Source organism: Barbatula barbatula (assembly GCF_947034865.1).
Source record: "Barbatula barbatula genome assembly, chromosome: 5".
NCBI classification, from domain to species: Eukaryota; Metazoa; Chordata; class Actinopteri; order Cypriniformes; family Nemacheilidae; genus Barbatula; species Barbatula barbatula.
The window spans coordinates 13,669,143-13,683,509 of record NC_136769.1 but is presented as its reverse complement, the minus strand read 5'-3'; the positions used below and the strand labels follow the sequence as shown (position 1 = coordinate 13,683,509).

At 37.1% G+C, this 14,367-nt stretch overlaps 2 protein-coding genes and 1 long non-coding RNA gene across 5 annotated transcripts; 1 reads left to right on the top strand and 2 right to left on the bottom strand.

Annotated features, from left to right (window-relative positions):
• Positions 1–65: 65 nt before the first annotated feature.
• LOC306894616 lies at positions 66–1,603 on the bottom strand. Its single transcript, XR_013786713.1, has 3 exons — positions 1,571–1,603; positions 1,294–1,437; positions 66–1,074 (listed from the first exon to the last, which is right to left on the bottom strand). It is a non-coding gene; the product is annotated as an uncharacterized lncRNA (long non-coding RNA).
• A 1,746-nt stretch (positions 1,604–3,349) lies between these two features.
• Positions 3,350–6,159, top strand: clpp (caseinolytic mitochondrial matrix peptidase proteolytic subunit). The gene is made up of 7 exons (XM_079457301.1): positions 3,350–3,516; positions 3,857–3,958; positions 4,127–4,198; positions 4,284–4,380; positions 4,686–4,873; positions 4,955–5,060; positions 5,147–6,159. Exons 1-7 carry the CDS (start codon positions 3,421–3,423, stop codon positions 5,371–5,373), a joined length of 888 nt encoding a protein of 295 aa, XP_079313427.1. The 5' UTR covers positions 3,350–3,420; the 3' UTR covers positions 5,374–6,159.
• On the bottom strand, positions 5,889–10,228 carry aldh3b1 (aldehyde dehydrogenase 3 family, member B1). 3 transcript variants are annotated; one of them, XM_079457298.1, is made up of 10 exons: positions 9,901–10,228; positions 8,801–8,973; positions 8,579–8,689; positions 8,325–8,445; positions 8,162–8,247; positions 7,994–8,075; positions 7,514–7,906; positions 7,281–7,447; positions 7,100–7,199; positions 5,889–6,955 (listed from the first exon to the last, which is right to left on the bottom strand). In XM_079457298.1, exons 2-10 carry the CDS (start codon positions 8,960–8,962, stop codon positions 6,756–6,758), a joined length of 1,422 nt encoding a protein of 473 aa, XP_079313424.1. In that variant the 5' UTR covers positions 8,963–8,973; positions 9,901–10,228; the 3' UTR covers positions 5,889–6,755. The 3 variants fall into 3 exon arrangements, with proteins under 3 accessions (XP_079313424.1, XP_079313426.1, XP_079313425.1); XM_079457300.1 differs by lacking the exon at positions 9,901–10,228 and adding an exon at positions 9,473–9,504; XM_079457299.1 differs by lacking the exon at positions 9,901–10,228 and adding an exon at positions 9,408–9,500.
• Positions 10,229–14,367: the final 4,139 nt, after the last annotated feature.

Sequence of the window (14,367 nt, the reverse complement as noted above, 5' to 3'; positions counted from 1 at the left end):
CAAGTTTAGTAAAATCCTAGACAAATATAAAAACAGTGTAATAGATATTATGTAAGGAAACGTGTGAGATTGAAAACGTTTTATTGCAGGTGTAGAGCAGGCACAGCACAAATATAACAGGAGACGCATCTCTCCTAAGGCACAGATGTTCACAATGTTCAGAATTTACCAAACAGCTATGAAGTAGTAACCCATTACAAAAAAGTATCAACACAGCAAAATACAACCATTTTGTTGTTGCTTATTGTTACAACTGTAAATCTGTATAACAATATTACAACAATATATTACATTAACATACAATTTTTGATGACTGTTAGTTACTATGGCATATTGTAAAGCAAGTTGCTGTTATCATATTTTAGCTCTTTTTTGCAAAAAGGCAGATATTGGTCCTGTAAGCACGCAGAAAAAAAACAAGACATGCGTGAGGTAAACAGGGTGAAAAGGTTACATCCAGTGGTCGACTGATAAAGTTATAAAATGAAATAAACACACACGGTTAAAGAGTATAGGCAAAACAGACCAGCTGGTACACTTAGAATTATTCTTATTATACTTATTATTTGGTGTTCTAGTTCAAACAGTAAAGACAGAGAAAGGCAGCACCATTTAACCAACACAGGTACAATTCAAAACTTTTGTCTCTTTTGTTAACACTGTTATGTGTAACCTACGAAACTCCAAAACGATGCAGAAACAGACTAAGGAAAATACAGTTAGAGAAAGTAGTACCACTTACAATATTCAGAACAGTTTAATATATATATATATCAGAAAGACAGCATTGATCTTTATCAAAAAGAACCTGAGATTCAAGTTATATTTTTCCTTCAATACAGCTAACTGGTTTATACATTTAAATATCTTAATTACATGTTAATTAATTACAGATTCATGGCAACAACAGTCCACGTATAAGCCTAATTGGATTGTGAAAAAACATTGCTTCGTTCACTTTTTTCGTGTGTAATGATATTCAAATAGACTTGGCTATCCTGTCAAAGATTTTGCATATCAGCTGTCACTTTGCCAATGGTCCTTTATGCATGTTTGTAAAGAAGGGACAGTTCACTGGAAAATAAAAATGCTGTAGTCAGTAATTCACTCTCGAGTTGTTCCACCGAAGACAGAAAAATATATTGGAAAGAATGTCTAAAACCAAGCAGTTCTTGGCCACCATTGAGAAAATGTGATGGTAGTCAAAAGTGCCCCAGAACTGTTTGCTACATTCAAAATATATATTTTTTGTGTTCAACAGAACAAAATATTTTACAAAGCAATTTTTCCTACCATGGTAGTCAATGTTGTCCAATAACTGTCTGGTTACAAGGATTCTTCAAAATATAATGGGTAAACGAAGACAGAATTAACATTTTTGGGTGAACTGTCCCTTTGAACAGTTGAACTGAGCACTCTTATTTCCTCCTGTGTCTCCTAAAGTTGAATTACCATGAGCTTTAATGTTTGGACATGCATCTATGTTAAACAATATATTTGAATGGTTTTCTTCATTAATCACATTATTTAATGTGCGAGATTTCAAATAATGTTTTTTGCAAATATACACCTGTCACATGTAGTGTAAAAGTAGTGAAGATCCAGCTGTGCTGCGAAAAGCACCAAGTAATAGGATTTTGGGCACAATTCAACGTTGTAATGAAAAAAACTAAATGTAAAAGAGGAATGCTCAGAAGATTCTCCAGATTCTTTATGTTGACCCCTTGGGAAGAGAGAGAGAGATGTTCATATTCCTGTTCAGGATAAACAAAATAATTCCACAAAAATGTATCAGAGCTGACTGTTAATAATACCTCAGAACAGTGCACAAGATTTAGGGGGTCGGAAGGGGTTGTCGCTGGATGGCACCCCCATAAGAAGTGGGTCCTTATTGGCATTTTGCAAACAGAATGCTTTAAGATCAACTGCACTTTGAGAAACCTAAGGAAATAAAAACTTGTGGGTAAACAAGTGAACAACTTGCTCCGGTCTCATTTTCGCGTTAGACACTCAATAAACAGATAAAATGGTTTGAGGCGGATATATTTACTGGAAAGCATGACAGTCATAAGAATCACGGGGTATTTCTTTAATCCGTGGTTAATGTAAGAACAGATTCAAAAACTGTGTTTTGGGGACAGTGGTAATGTGGTTACTAATAAGGATTTGGATTTTTCGGGCAACAATTGCGCCACTGTCTCGCGATCAACAAAGAGTTCCACTGTCGCGCGCCTGAACGAGTTTTTATCTAGTAAGTTATAACTACACGAGGAATAGTTTTAAGCATTTGTGCTGTGGCATGAATATAATACACCACAAAATACAAAGATGCGGTAACATTACTACTGGTTGACAACGTTCAATGAATCAGTTTACAAGCAAGTTGTCATCCACAAACTTGCTTGCATGGCGTAGCCATGAAACCAGATGGCTAAAAACGACGGCGATTGAGGTCTTTACAGGCCACGACTGTCATGGAAAGCGAACAGTTGTAATCCATTACACTTTATTTGTATGAACTATGCTGTAAAAGCTCACATCAAACGTAGGATAGACAGTACACGGATTGTAGCAAGAAACAGAATGGCCAGAGACTGACACCAGTGAGCAAGAAACAAGTCTGTCAAGGCACACCCTGTTCACTGTTCGCAAACATTTCCGATCTTTTGGTTTATTTTCGTTAACTCACCTTAACTCTTGGGATGCTTGCTTCGAATCGCAGTTGCTTTACGGTTTTCTGCAGGAGCACCAGGCTGCTGTTTGCGCTGTTATTTGACATCTCTTCTGACAGAAAGGAGAAAGTTTTCAACAATGTCAAATCAAGAGTGACTTCGTATTGTAACAACCATCTCAATGGCGCCCCTGTCGTACGTGAAGCGTCATTGCGATCACCCGTTGCATTTCCTTATCGTTTCCTTACGTAAATAAACGAAATATAATTAAAGAAATCATATTACATTCCATAATAACGACAACCATTTTACAATACACTCGTTCTTTCTTCTCAAGATTAGAATAAATAAAATGTACACGCAGATATGCTAAAAAGACTAATGTAAACAAGTTCCTACGCGTTAATGCTATTAAATTATTATCATTGCTTTTTAGAATGCTTTTAATGCATCCATTAGATCTAAAGAATATTTTTTTATTGAACATATTGAACAAAATATACATATGCAATGGCACTGAAAGGTGTAAATAAACAAGCAAGGCGAAAGAAAAGCAAATACAAAGTAGCCTACCAAAAATTACATGTGTTCTGAGAAAATAGAAAAAAATGAAAGAAAGAAATGTTATAAGTGGGGGTCGCCTCAGTCCTAAAAATGTCTTATTATTTCGATCTAAGGAATACTTGACTTGAAGTGAATTGCGCCATCTAGCGCTCACGCGCAGTCTTCATACGTTGGGTTACATCATATGACAGCGGAGCTGCTTCACGGTCACGCTGCCGAAGATCACATCCGGGTGAACAGGGGTCGTAAGGGTTTGCTCAACAGAAACATGTTATTGCAAGTGAGTATTAAACTGCCTCCTGTACATAAAATATGAAATTATAAAATTGTGCTGATCATGTAACAAATCGAAACAACGTTCACTACAGTTGCAATGATGTTAACTGATCAAAATTCTAATTACAGTGCAACTATATATTTGCCAGCAAGTTTGCAGTTCAAATGGTTTAAATATTTGCCGCAAAATTTGAGTTTTCTACAGTTTTCCTTCTGCTAACACTTTACATAGTGTCAGAGTCTTATTTGATCTGTTTATGTGTAATTATAATGGTAGAGTATACTTAACACGTACAAAATGGGAGAGTTGCTGTCTTAACCATCGACCGTTGTTGTTTTTATAGAGGGTCTTACAATGTGGCGCTACTACACTCAAAGGGATCCGTTCCATTCACCAGACTGCGCTATGGAGAAGTCCTCTTATACCCATCGTCGTGGAGCAGACGGTAAGGGCAAATTGGTTGGTCTTGCTTTGTTTCAACCTAGTTAGTGGGGAGCTGTAGAGCCCTTATCATCTATAAAACAACATTTGATTGACTCGCGTAAATATAATAAATGATACATATGAAAGTTGAGAGCTACCTCAAGTCATCGCAACATCTGGTCTGTTTCAGGGACGAGGAGAGCGTGCATATGACATCTACTCAAGACTACTCAGAGAGAGAATCATTTGTGTTATGGGTCCAGTAAGTAAAATACTAGGAAAAACTGGATCAAAATGTGTGTGTTTCCCCTCATTGTGTAAATATTTTGTTTAATAATTTTATCTAGATTGATGACTCTGTGGCCTCTCTGGTTATTGCTCAGCTTCTTTTTCTCCAGTCGGAGAGCAATAATAAAGCTATTCACATGTACATCAACAGCCCTGGTGAGTGAGTCTTTTCACCAAAAAAGTTTGTCTACATCATCACTACTATTTTTATGACATATTGCTTATTTTGATGACATATCGCTTATTGCACCCTGAATTCTTTTTAAGTCGCTTTGGATAAAAGCGTCTGCTAAATGACTAAATGTAAATGTTATAGTAGTGTATGTGAAAAAAACTCAAAGTCTCCATATTGAAATGCTATAAAATGGACAATTATCTTCCGAAATTGATTTTCAAGATGAATTTTGATGCTTTGTTCACATGCCTTCTCCTTGTTGTCCTTTATTTTAAATCTATTATAGGTGGTGTAGTTACAGCTGGACTTGCAATCTACGACACTATGCAGTATATCTTAAATCCCATCTCTACCTGGTGCGTTGGCCAGGCTGCCAGTATGGGCAGTTTGCTCCTGGCATCAGGAACCGCGGGCATGAGGCATTCCCTGCCCAATGCCAGAATCATGGTGCACCAGCCTTCTGGAGGTGCAAGGGTAAGAATTAATTTAGGATCCACTTAACAGAAAATCATAACTATGCAAAAAATGAAAATAAATACATATCTATAACTACAGGGGCAAGCAACAGATATTGCAATCCAGGCAGAGGAGATTCTCAAGCTGAAAAGACAGATCAACATTATTTATTCAAAACACACAGGCCAGCCTTTGGAGACTATAAGTAACTGCCTTTTTAAGTTTTACGTGCAATTTTTTATGGGTTCCTGTCTTCATGAAATTTAAGTTTTGTTTGTTGTCCTCACGTAGACAGTGTGATGGAGAGAGACAGGTACATGAGTCCGATTGAAGCTCAGGATTTCGGGATCATCGACAAGGTCCTTGTTCATCCTCCACAGGCTGGCCAGGATGAGCCAGAACTTGTTCAAAAAGAACCCGCCAGTCCTGCGAGCACCTCCGCCTCCACTCAGCCACAAGCCTCAGAGCCAGGCCAACCTGGCAGCAACCCCACCTCCTCCTACAAACCTGAACCCTGAAATAGACTTCATGCAGGAGCAAACAACTGTGTTTCTGGTTCAGTGTTTCTGATGAGATGTATCCGAGAGGACAGTCTTCTGAACAAGCATCTGAACCCTGTGACCTGCCTTTTGTATTGATTAGTCTCACTAGGTCTATGCTTGCGAAACCGTACCGGAATCTGGACCTCACAAATGCAAATTAGAGGAACGTGGAAGACCTCATATGTTTTTCAAAAATATCTTTAGCAGGATGAGAATACAAGATTCCCGTGCAGGGTTTGATGTCTGTACTTGGAAAGTGTGTGTGCATATATTTATGTCACATAAATATAATATGGGTTGTTAATCTACTTTTCCGTTTTAATATAATCACTGTCAAAATTGTCAAGAAAACATTTTATAGATAATGATTCAAATAAATCATCTCATAAAAGTAGCTGCTTTCTCTATCAAGAAAAAATGTACTAAAATGTATAATATATTAAACAGAACTATTAAGATGATCACAAGATAAATAATTTACGGCTAGAAGTAGGATGTTTGTCAGACTTTATTTTTGTACTTTACCTTGGTGAAAATAACATAAAATACACACATACAATACTTCTTTATATTTTCAACAATAAAAAACACCATACTAACGGACCCGTATGGCATGTAGAACAAAGTAAAATATTACGTATCCAAACATAAATCTACAAATGCCAACTTTTATCCCTCTATGGACACAATGAAGCTTGAGTCGCCATTGGCTAGTACAATTTTTATTTTACTTGCCAGACATTACATAAAATGCATAAACGCAAATGAACACATACGCGATCTGAATTTTTCTTTGTTTCCATATTAATTTAATCAATCATTGCTTAGCAAATGCTAGTATTTTACATTACTTGCCAGACTTTTTAGAGGAAATGCATAAACAATGCAAATGAACAAAAGAAAATGCCATTTTCATCCAAAGTAAAGAAAGAAAACCATTTGATGTAATGCCCCAATTCTCTTCACACATCAAGACATTTAGTGCGTAAGAAAAGGCTACAGATGGCGCTCTTGGCTAAAAGAAGCCGTACTATCAAGGCAAGTTGATATGTAATGTTAGATAACACACTTGGACGATCCATTTATTGACTCTGATTCTGACAGTTCAGATGCTTACCTGTATATATTTTAATCAACAGAGTATTTACACATTAGCAGAATCATGAAAGATAAATTATTTCTAGTAAATATATATTTTAGTGTGCATGTCTCAATGCTGCCGTCTAGTGGAAAATTGAAATATGTGCACGGAGTCAGTTTAATATATCTTGATATTATTGGAAATCCCAGGACAACCTTCTGACCAAACCTCAGACTGTCATGCTTTTTTAATTTTTCTTAATGGAAGTGACTGCCCCTCACATAACGGAGCATCCCCCCCATCCCTTTTTCTTGGCAGTGGTGGCCCAGCGCAGCCAGCTGAGATTGCTCTCTGTGTAGGGGGGGTTGCGCAACACGTTGACGCGTTCCAGTACCCATCCCCTCAGCATGCAGCCGCGCTTGTGACTGAACGTCTCAAAACCCCAGCGGCCGTGATAGTTGCCCATCCCGCTGGCACCTGTATCAACATGCACAAAAGACAATTTTTTCTCAGATCTCTTCCAATTGCAGAATTATTTGCCTATAGGAAGGTCAGTTTGCATGTGCTGTAGTTGTAACTTAAAGAAATGGATTTATACTGTATGTGCGCTGGTTCACTTACCCACTCCTCCAAACGGTAAACCAGGAAGAGACATGTGAACTATCCCATCATTAGAACAGAAGCCTCCACTGCTGGTTCTCTCAAGAACTGTGGTCACAACCTTGAAGAAAAACATAAGCATCCATGTATCTCAGACTTAACATTTTAAATAAGTTCCTCCTCATAGATTTTATTTACATACCTGAGACTCATCTGAAAACACATAAAGTGCAAGTGGCTTTTCTCTTTCATTGATGAAATTGATTGCTTCATCGAGAGACTTTATAGTCAGAATAGGGAGGATGGGGCCAAAAATTTCCTCTTGCATTAGAGCATCAGATTCCTGCACATCAACGACCACTGTGGGGGCTTAAGAGAGAAAGAGTCAATAGCAGACCTCTAAGCAAATTTTTCAAGGCACTGCATACTACTCACCAATGTACTTCTCTTCTTTGACACTCTGTCCTCCGATCACCACCTTCCCCTCAGAACTCTTCAGCATCTCAACCAATCGGTTCCAGTGCCTGTCTGTCACAATCCGACCCATATCCTGGCTTTGCTGGGGCTCAGATCCATAAAAGCTCTCCAGAGCCTCTTTAATAAACGGTAGCAATAGATCCCTTGTCTCAGCAGTGCATACAACATAATCTGGAGCCACACAGCTCTGCCCTACATTGAAAAACTTGGCCCACACCAGCCTCTTAGCAGCAGCTTTCATGTCTAGATGGCCATATAACAAGCAAGGACACTTGCCACCAAGCTCCAGAGTTACCGGGGTCAGGTGCACAGCAGCAGCTTGGAGGATGCAACGAGCCACAGATTGAGAGCCTGAAGGAGAGAGAAGGTGATGTTGAAGCAAATAAAAATATGTCAGGTTTTATTCAATCCATTATTGACAACAATGACAACTCCTACCTGTGTAGAATATATGATCAAATCGGTTCTCCAGCAATGACTTGGTCTCCTCTGGTCCACCACAAACGACAGTATAACAGTCCTCCAAGAAAAAAACAAAAGGCACACATAAGCCAATTTATAAAAGAAAATTATCAAAAAGACTCACAGTGGAAACAGCAGGATTACCTTTGACAGATATTTGGGAATGAGTCCAGCAAGAAGTTTTTCAGTTGACTGACTTATTTCTGACGGTTTGAGTATCGCACAGTTACCTGATAAAAAGACACCAAGTTAAACACAGTGTAGATTTGTCATATAAGGACACTATGACAATAAATCATATATTCACCTGCAGCAATGGCACCTATCAAAGGTAATACAATGAGCTGTAGAGGATAGTTCCACGCTCCAATAATCAACACAACACCTAACGGTTCCGTGCGTACGAAACAGTCATCTAGCATTGTTGCCTGAAATGCAAATACAATAACACAGGTTTCTTTTTTATTCTGCATTTTTCTAAACAGATTTGCAGCAGAGGGCAATGGATGATGGGTGCATATGTTTATAATGCAGCGAAATGATTTCAAGTGTGAATCTCACCAGGTTTGTGCCCACGTAACTGGGCTGCATCCAGGTGTGCAAGTTACTGATCGTGTGGCACAGGTCATTCACCACCATATGAATCTCTGAGAGTACCGCCTCAAACTTGGGCTGTCAGAAAGAAGAAATAAATGCATCAATGGAAACGTGAGTCAAAATTTAAGAAGCGACTTAAAATGTAGGCCTAAAAGGCTACTCGTGGACCTGCCCGCTTGTTTATACCTTAGCGAGGTCTTTATGTAGTGCTTCTACAATCTGCTCTTCATTGTCTTCAAGCATTGACAGCACGGCCTCAAGCTGAGTTTGACGAAAATGGACCGGAAGAGTCACTCCTGAGCGGAAAGCGCCCCGCAGCCTCTCCACCACCTGTTTGTGGCTCTCCATTGTGAACAAGCCTGTTTGACATAGGGTTGAGTAGAGAACATGTTCATTTCCTTATTCGTTTACAGAGGATTTTGAGGGATGCTGAGAAATCATAGAGACAATCATACTGAGACGATCCTTATGCGTTTATTACTAGAAGTAGGCGAGCCTGTAAGGGTCTTTAAGGAATAAAGCAGGGATAGTCTGTAAACCAATGTGTTTAATTCCTCCAAACAAAGTTCTCCACTAGACATTTAAAACATCAGTCACGTTACGTTTTCTGCTTTAATAAAAATAATTGCAAACTACAGCATATTATTGTTTAAACCCGTTAATTTAGTATCTGACAAAACATCCGCACCAGCAATTTATATTAATAAAGTAGCTTGATAACTAGAATTATTGATCGTAATATTAAAACATCTTGCCAGGTTAAAACAAACAAAAAAACGTTAAAAGGCATTACATTTCAGATACCCCAGTCAGTTGTACATTTTGAGAATTGTTATTTAGATCACTTGTAACGTTTACCCGACAAATGACGAAACACTTCCGGGCTGTTAAGCCTCGCCCATTTTAGACGTTTTCATTGTTTATTTATCGAATACTAAACGTCTTTCTACACAAAGTTTGATACAATTTAGACAAAAGATTCCCTTAAAATAAATCGGTTTCTACTCTTAAGCATAGAGAGAAAAAGTAGAGCTCGTTGGCATATGTCAGATACAAATGTTCAAGTTAGCCTATGCATAAATATCACAACAGATTTATGTTTACTTTCTGCTAGCCGACAAACCAATAACTCTGCAATATAGAACGGGAAATGAAGGAGAGCTTCTGAAACAAACAAAACATAGTTGGTTTCAAAACATTTGTTTACCACGGATCAGTGGTTTATTTGAATGCTGTTAATGCAAGCGATGCATGTTCTACAAAGGCAAGATAATCTTTAAACTTACCTTTTATCAAAAATAAAATCACACGTCAAACGTCTGGATTTCACTGTTGAACTGTATTTGACTGTAGCACATGAAGACAATAAAAGAGTTCCGGGTTTTTTCCTTTATTATTCAGCAAATTCAAGTTTGTCGGGTTTGACATTAGCCCAGACTGACCTGCTTGAAAAACCTGCTATTGCCTTAAATTTATTCCCCCCCCCCAAAATGTAAACGAAAGAACTTAACGTATCATCAGTAAAAGAGCAAATTACCAGTTAAGCTGCTTTTCGCATATACATTTTTTATTTATTAAATAAGGTATTAATGCACGCAACATGCGTTTCTATCAAACGGGGACGACACAGCTGATCATATTTATATGAAATGAAAGTAAAAAAAGAACTACATACAAATATAGTGATACAATAACTGGAGTTTAAATATTGTTTTCTTATAGCGTGATATCATTCTATTTTCCAGTAATACATTTGTTAATGTACAGGTGCAGACTGCAGCTGTTCATGTTTTGATTAACAAAATGAGTCAGTTTAACGCTTGAAAGGTTCAGTAGTTTCATATGGTCGTTTCGCTGGGCTGAACTTAGTCTTTAGGTTTATATTTTTATCCCCCTGTGTAGGAATAGTTTCAGACTTTGCCCCAGGGAATTTACATTTGAACCAAGAGCTGTCGTCTTTTTTTAATTTCTTGCTATATGTACATGTTTAGTGTTATTGTCCTATCAAATACTTTGAAACATAATTTATTGTATCATATTTTAAATGCTGTTTTGCTGTTCCTGTTGAACATAAATGAGTTCATCTGGTTTCATTAAATAACATCAGTTATGCATCTTATAGGTGTCTCATTTTTCATGCACGCTGGAGTAAGAATATCATGCCCAGATGCAACAAGAAAGTATTTTGGTGTCTTTTTGCATGATTTCACCATTCAAATTTCATATAACCTTCCATCTCTAATACTTTAATGCATCTTATCCTGGTTAGATGATTTCTTAAAGATGTCATGCTTCTAAAATCAGTGGTCTCGTACTCAGTTGCTAGAAGGTCACATATAGAGTTTAGCTCTAACCAGCTCCGACCAATACTTGCTTGGACATTTCTGGTGATCCTGAAGGCCTTGAATAGCTGGGTGTGTTTATTTAGGGTTAGAGAGAAACTATGCAGACCTGTAGGCCTCCAGGAATTGAGTTTGAGGCCAGTTTTCTAAATGTAATCCAATAGGACTCAGTTGTGCATTTTCAGACTTAATAATACTAAATAATACAAAAAAGTGACTGCCTTCTATGACCTACGCACACATGTTAAACTCAGCCTTCTCTGTACGGACTATTATCAAACCTTAAGATTTCCATGGTCTTCCCAAAACTTTGATTAGGAAAAAACTAATTTCTATTGTATTATACAGTATGTGATCCTGTAAATGTGATTTATTTTGAAAACCCCTTAATACATTGCATTGTGGTTATCATAATTGTAACTGCTTAAGGTCATCACAGTGGTCGTCTTGCGTAACCCTTCATGCAAATTCAATACTTTTCAATATTTAAAAAAAAGTTTTCTGCTCTCTGAAAAAATAACATTGACATATGCAATATTGCTCCTGCTTCTCTGGAGTTTTATTTCACAACAAGCGCATTTGGAAGGACTCATAATTTAGACATTACTGCTTAGAACAGGTATTGCAGTATAATGTTATAGTACGGTAAATGTACAGTAAGTAATAGTGTAATAATTCGGCAGCAAAATTATTTAATAATATTCACAACAATATACTCTGCCGCTCCACATATACTCTAATACTTGTTTTGTGCTGAATGAATTACACGACGGAAAACTGGGAAAAAAACAACGATGAAGATGATCGTCCCAATGATGGCAAAAATGTTGGCAGTAAGAGCACAGCAGCCAAACCTTCTGGCACCAGCAACATCTCTACTAATCTTGCGATTTAGTGCCTGTGAATACACAAATATAATTTTTCACAATGACTTTTCAGAAATGGCGTTAATGTACTGTAAGTGAATCCATTAAAGCAGATACATTTTTACTCTAGACATGTATACAGTATCTGAGGATTATAATAATATATTGCAGCTCTCTTGAAATTAAACAAAACAAATAGTTTGTGTCTTTAATAATATTTTTATGGTTGCAATTTTTTTACCTTTAAGGAGCATATTAGAGCAGATGTACCCAGAAACATGAAGTTGCAGAAGGTGACGGTGCATACAGAGCACCGAATGTAGTCATTCACCTTTATTTTGACTAGGCGATTACCTTTGCCCTGTTGCGGGACTCTCTGGTTCACCTTTCTATTTGTTCTGCGAGCCCTATTCTCAGTCTCAAATTCCACATCCGGAATTTCAATTTCTTCCATCTCCATTTCTTCCATCTCCATTTCTTCCATTTCAATTTCTTCCATTTCAATTTCTGGAATTTCAATATCCGGAATTTCAATATCCGGAATTTCAATAACTGGAATTTCAATCTCAAATCCTTCCATTTCAGACTTCAATGAGCAATATAATTATTTCCTATATTGGATTAATGACCAGTAGACAAAATGTATGTCATAGAAAGTCCTTCTGACTTACTTTTATAAGTGAATGGGCAGGAAACCCACAGTCCAAACCCATAAGCCATGGTCTCTTAAACCATGTGTTCAATAACCTCTTTAGTTACTGACCTGTTTTGTAGTGAACAATATATGCACACATCAAAGGTTCCTATACTGCAATGTAATTCAAATGCATGTATTTAAACAAGTAGTGGAAAATTATTAATTGTTGACTCTTTATGTTCCGTATACATAATTATATCACATTATGAAAGCAATTGATGAAAAAACTGCTAATGCTTTGGTACATTTGATTATGTACGGTCTGCTCTTTCCTATATAATCAGTAATTTATGTAATGTTCATCAAAATATATTACACTGATTCTCTCTTAAATAGACTTAACTGACTTATCATCAGTATTATTATTTGTTAAATGCGAATTGGTTAAACCAGTTATCATATTTTCGATACATTTCAAATTGAATTTTATAGAGCCATTTTTAGATTCAACTATGACTTGCGATTCAACTTAAATGTTGGAAGAACGTTCCCAGCTAACATAAGTCAGCATCATGGTGATCAGTGTTTCCTTGAGTTGGACTCTTGTCCCTTGAATCTTGTGTATTAGATTAATTGCGTGTTGTAACTCTTTGTATTTGATGTACTGTTGCAACACACTGAAAAATCTAACACATGAGAGTCAAGGGACAAACTCAACTCAAGGAAACAGTGATCACCATGATAGTGACTTTTATTAACTGGGCACGTTCTTAACATTAACATCATATTAGCATTAAAAAATGGACACGTTGTATGTTTTTAAAACGTTTTCAAAAATATGAAGAACCTCGATATAAAAAAAAGTTGAAATACAGACAAAGTGCATCCATGAGCATTTGTAATGGTGACTAAAACGGTCTCTTAAATTAACAATTTCAAGGATGATTTAAGAAATTAAACCAACCAAGTGCTCTGTGCAAATTTTTTATTTCCTCCTTGATGTGAAAGAGTGGTATATCAACAGATATAAACAGATCACGCTAGCTCAGCTTAAGTTTTAAATCATGTTTTAGTCACTTGTATACTGTATATTCAGCAGCTACTGCACTTACTGGATACGACAGGCTGCAGGAAAACATCTGGAACTGATTGGAAAGATTTCTTATGATAGTAGCACATAGTGATAAACTGAAAAGCACATTTCAAGTTACTAGGGACATTTCAAGCAACACAATGACTCTACAAGGACACAGCTGTTTATTACTGTTTCTGAGAGTCACAGTGATCTACACCACAAGAACGTCTATTCAAAAACATTTCTTACGTACAGTTCCATTCCAATATAATTTGCATATCGCCAATGGCCCCACACTGTGAAGTTTTCAACCCTTAACAAAATACTTAGTCAAGTCAGTTTTATTTATATAGCGCTTTTTACAATTTTCATTGTTACAAAGGAGCTGTACAAGAAAAGATTGACTATAAAGAAAATATAAAAGGTTATGCAAGTCAAAACACAGGTCAAATATCAGACACACTATAAATTCTTATATGCATTGTTGATTAAATAAGACTATAAAATTCTAGCAGCCCCCCCGACCAGGCAAGCAGTGCAAAACAGTATGCAAACTCCATTGGAGGAGAAAAAAACCTCAGAGGGAAATCAGGCCTGATTCCAGTTCCCCTCTGGCAAAAGCTGTAGCCTCTGCACAAGCTCGACAGTGCTTGCACAACAAGGCAAAATAAAAAAAATTAGATTTAAGATTATCATCAATAATCTAATAGCGGCTGAAGTTTTGTAGAGTCGCCACATCCTTTGTCTAGCTCTATCATCACAGCATTTGTCAGGTCTGGGTATGGATTGTGCCCTGCCCCCTTAGTAGCACCAGGATACCCTGGTGCTTATAG

Coding starts and splice junctions, on each gene's coding strand:
- aldh3b1 (XM_079457298.1), bottom strand. CDS start 8,962: ATGGAGAGCCACAAACAGGTGGTGGAGAGGCTGCGGGGCGCTTTCCGC. Junction 8,690..8,800: donor TACATAAAGACCTCGCTAAG/GTATAAACAAGC, acceptor TCTTTCTGACAG/CCCAAGTTTGAGGCGGTACT. Junction 7,200..7,280: donor TGTTTTCAGATGAGTCTCAG/GTATGTAAATAA, acceptor TTTTTCTTCAAG/GTTGTGACCACAGTTCTTGA.
- clpp (XM_079457301.1), top strand. CDS start 3,421: ATGACAGCGGAGCTGCTTCACGGTCACGCTGCCGAAGATCACATCCGG. Junction 4,199..4,283: donor TCATTTGTGTTATGGGTCCA/GTAAGTAAAATA, acceptor AATTTTATCTAG/ATTGATGACTCTGTGGCCTC. Junction 4,381..4,685: donor CATGTACATCAACAGCCCTG/GTGAGTGAGTCT, acceptor AATCTATTATAG/GTGGTGTAGTTACAGCTGGA.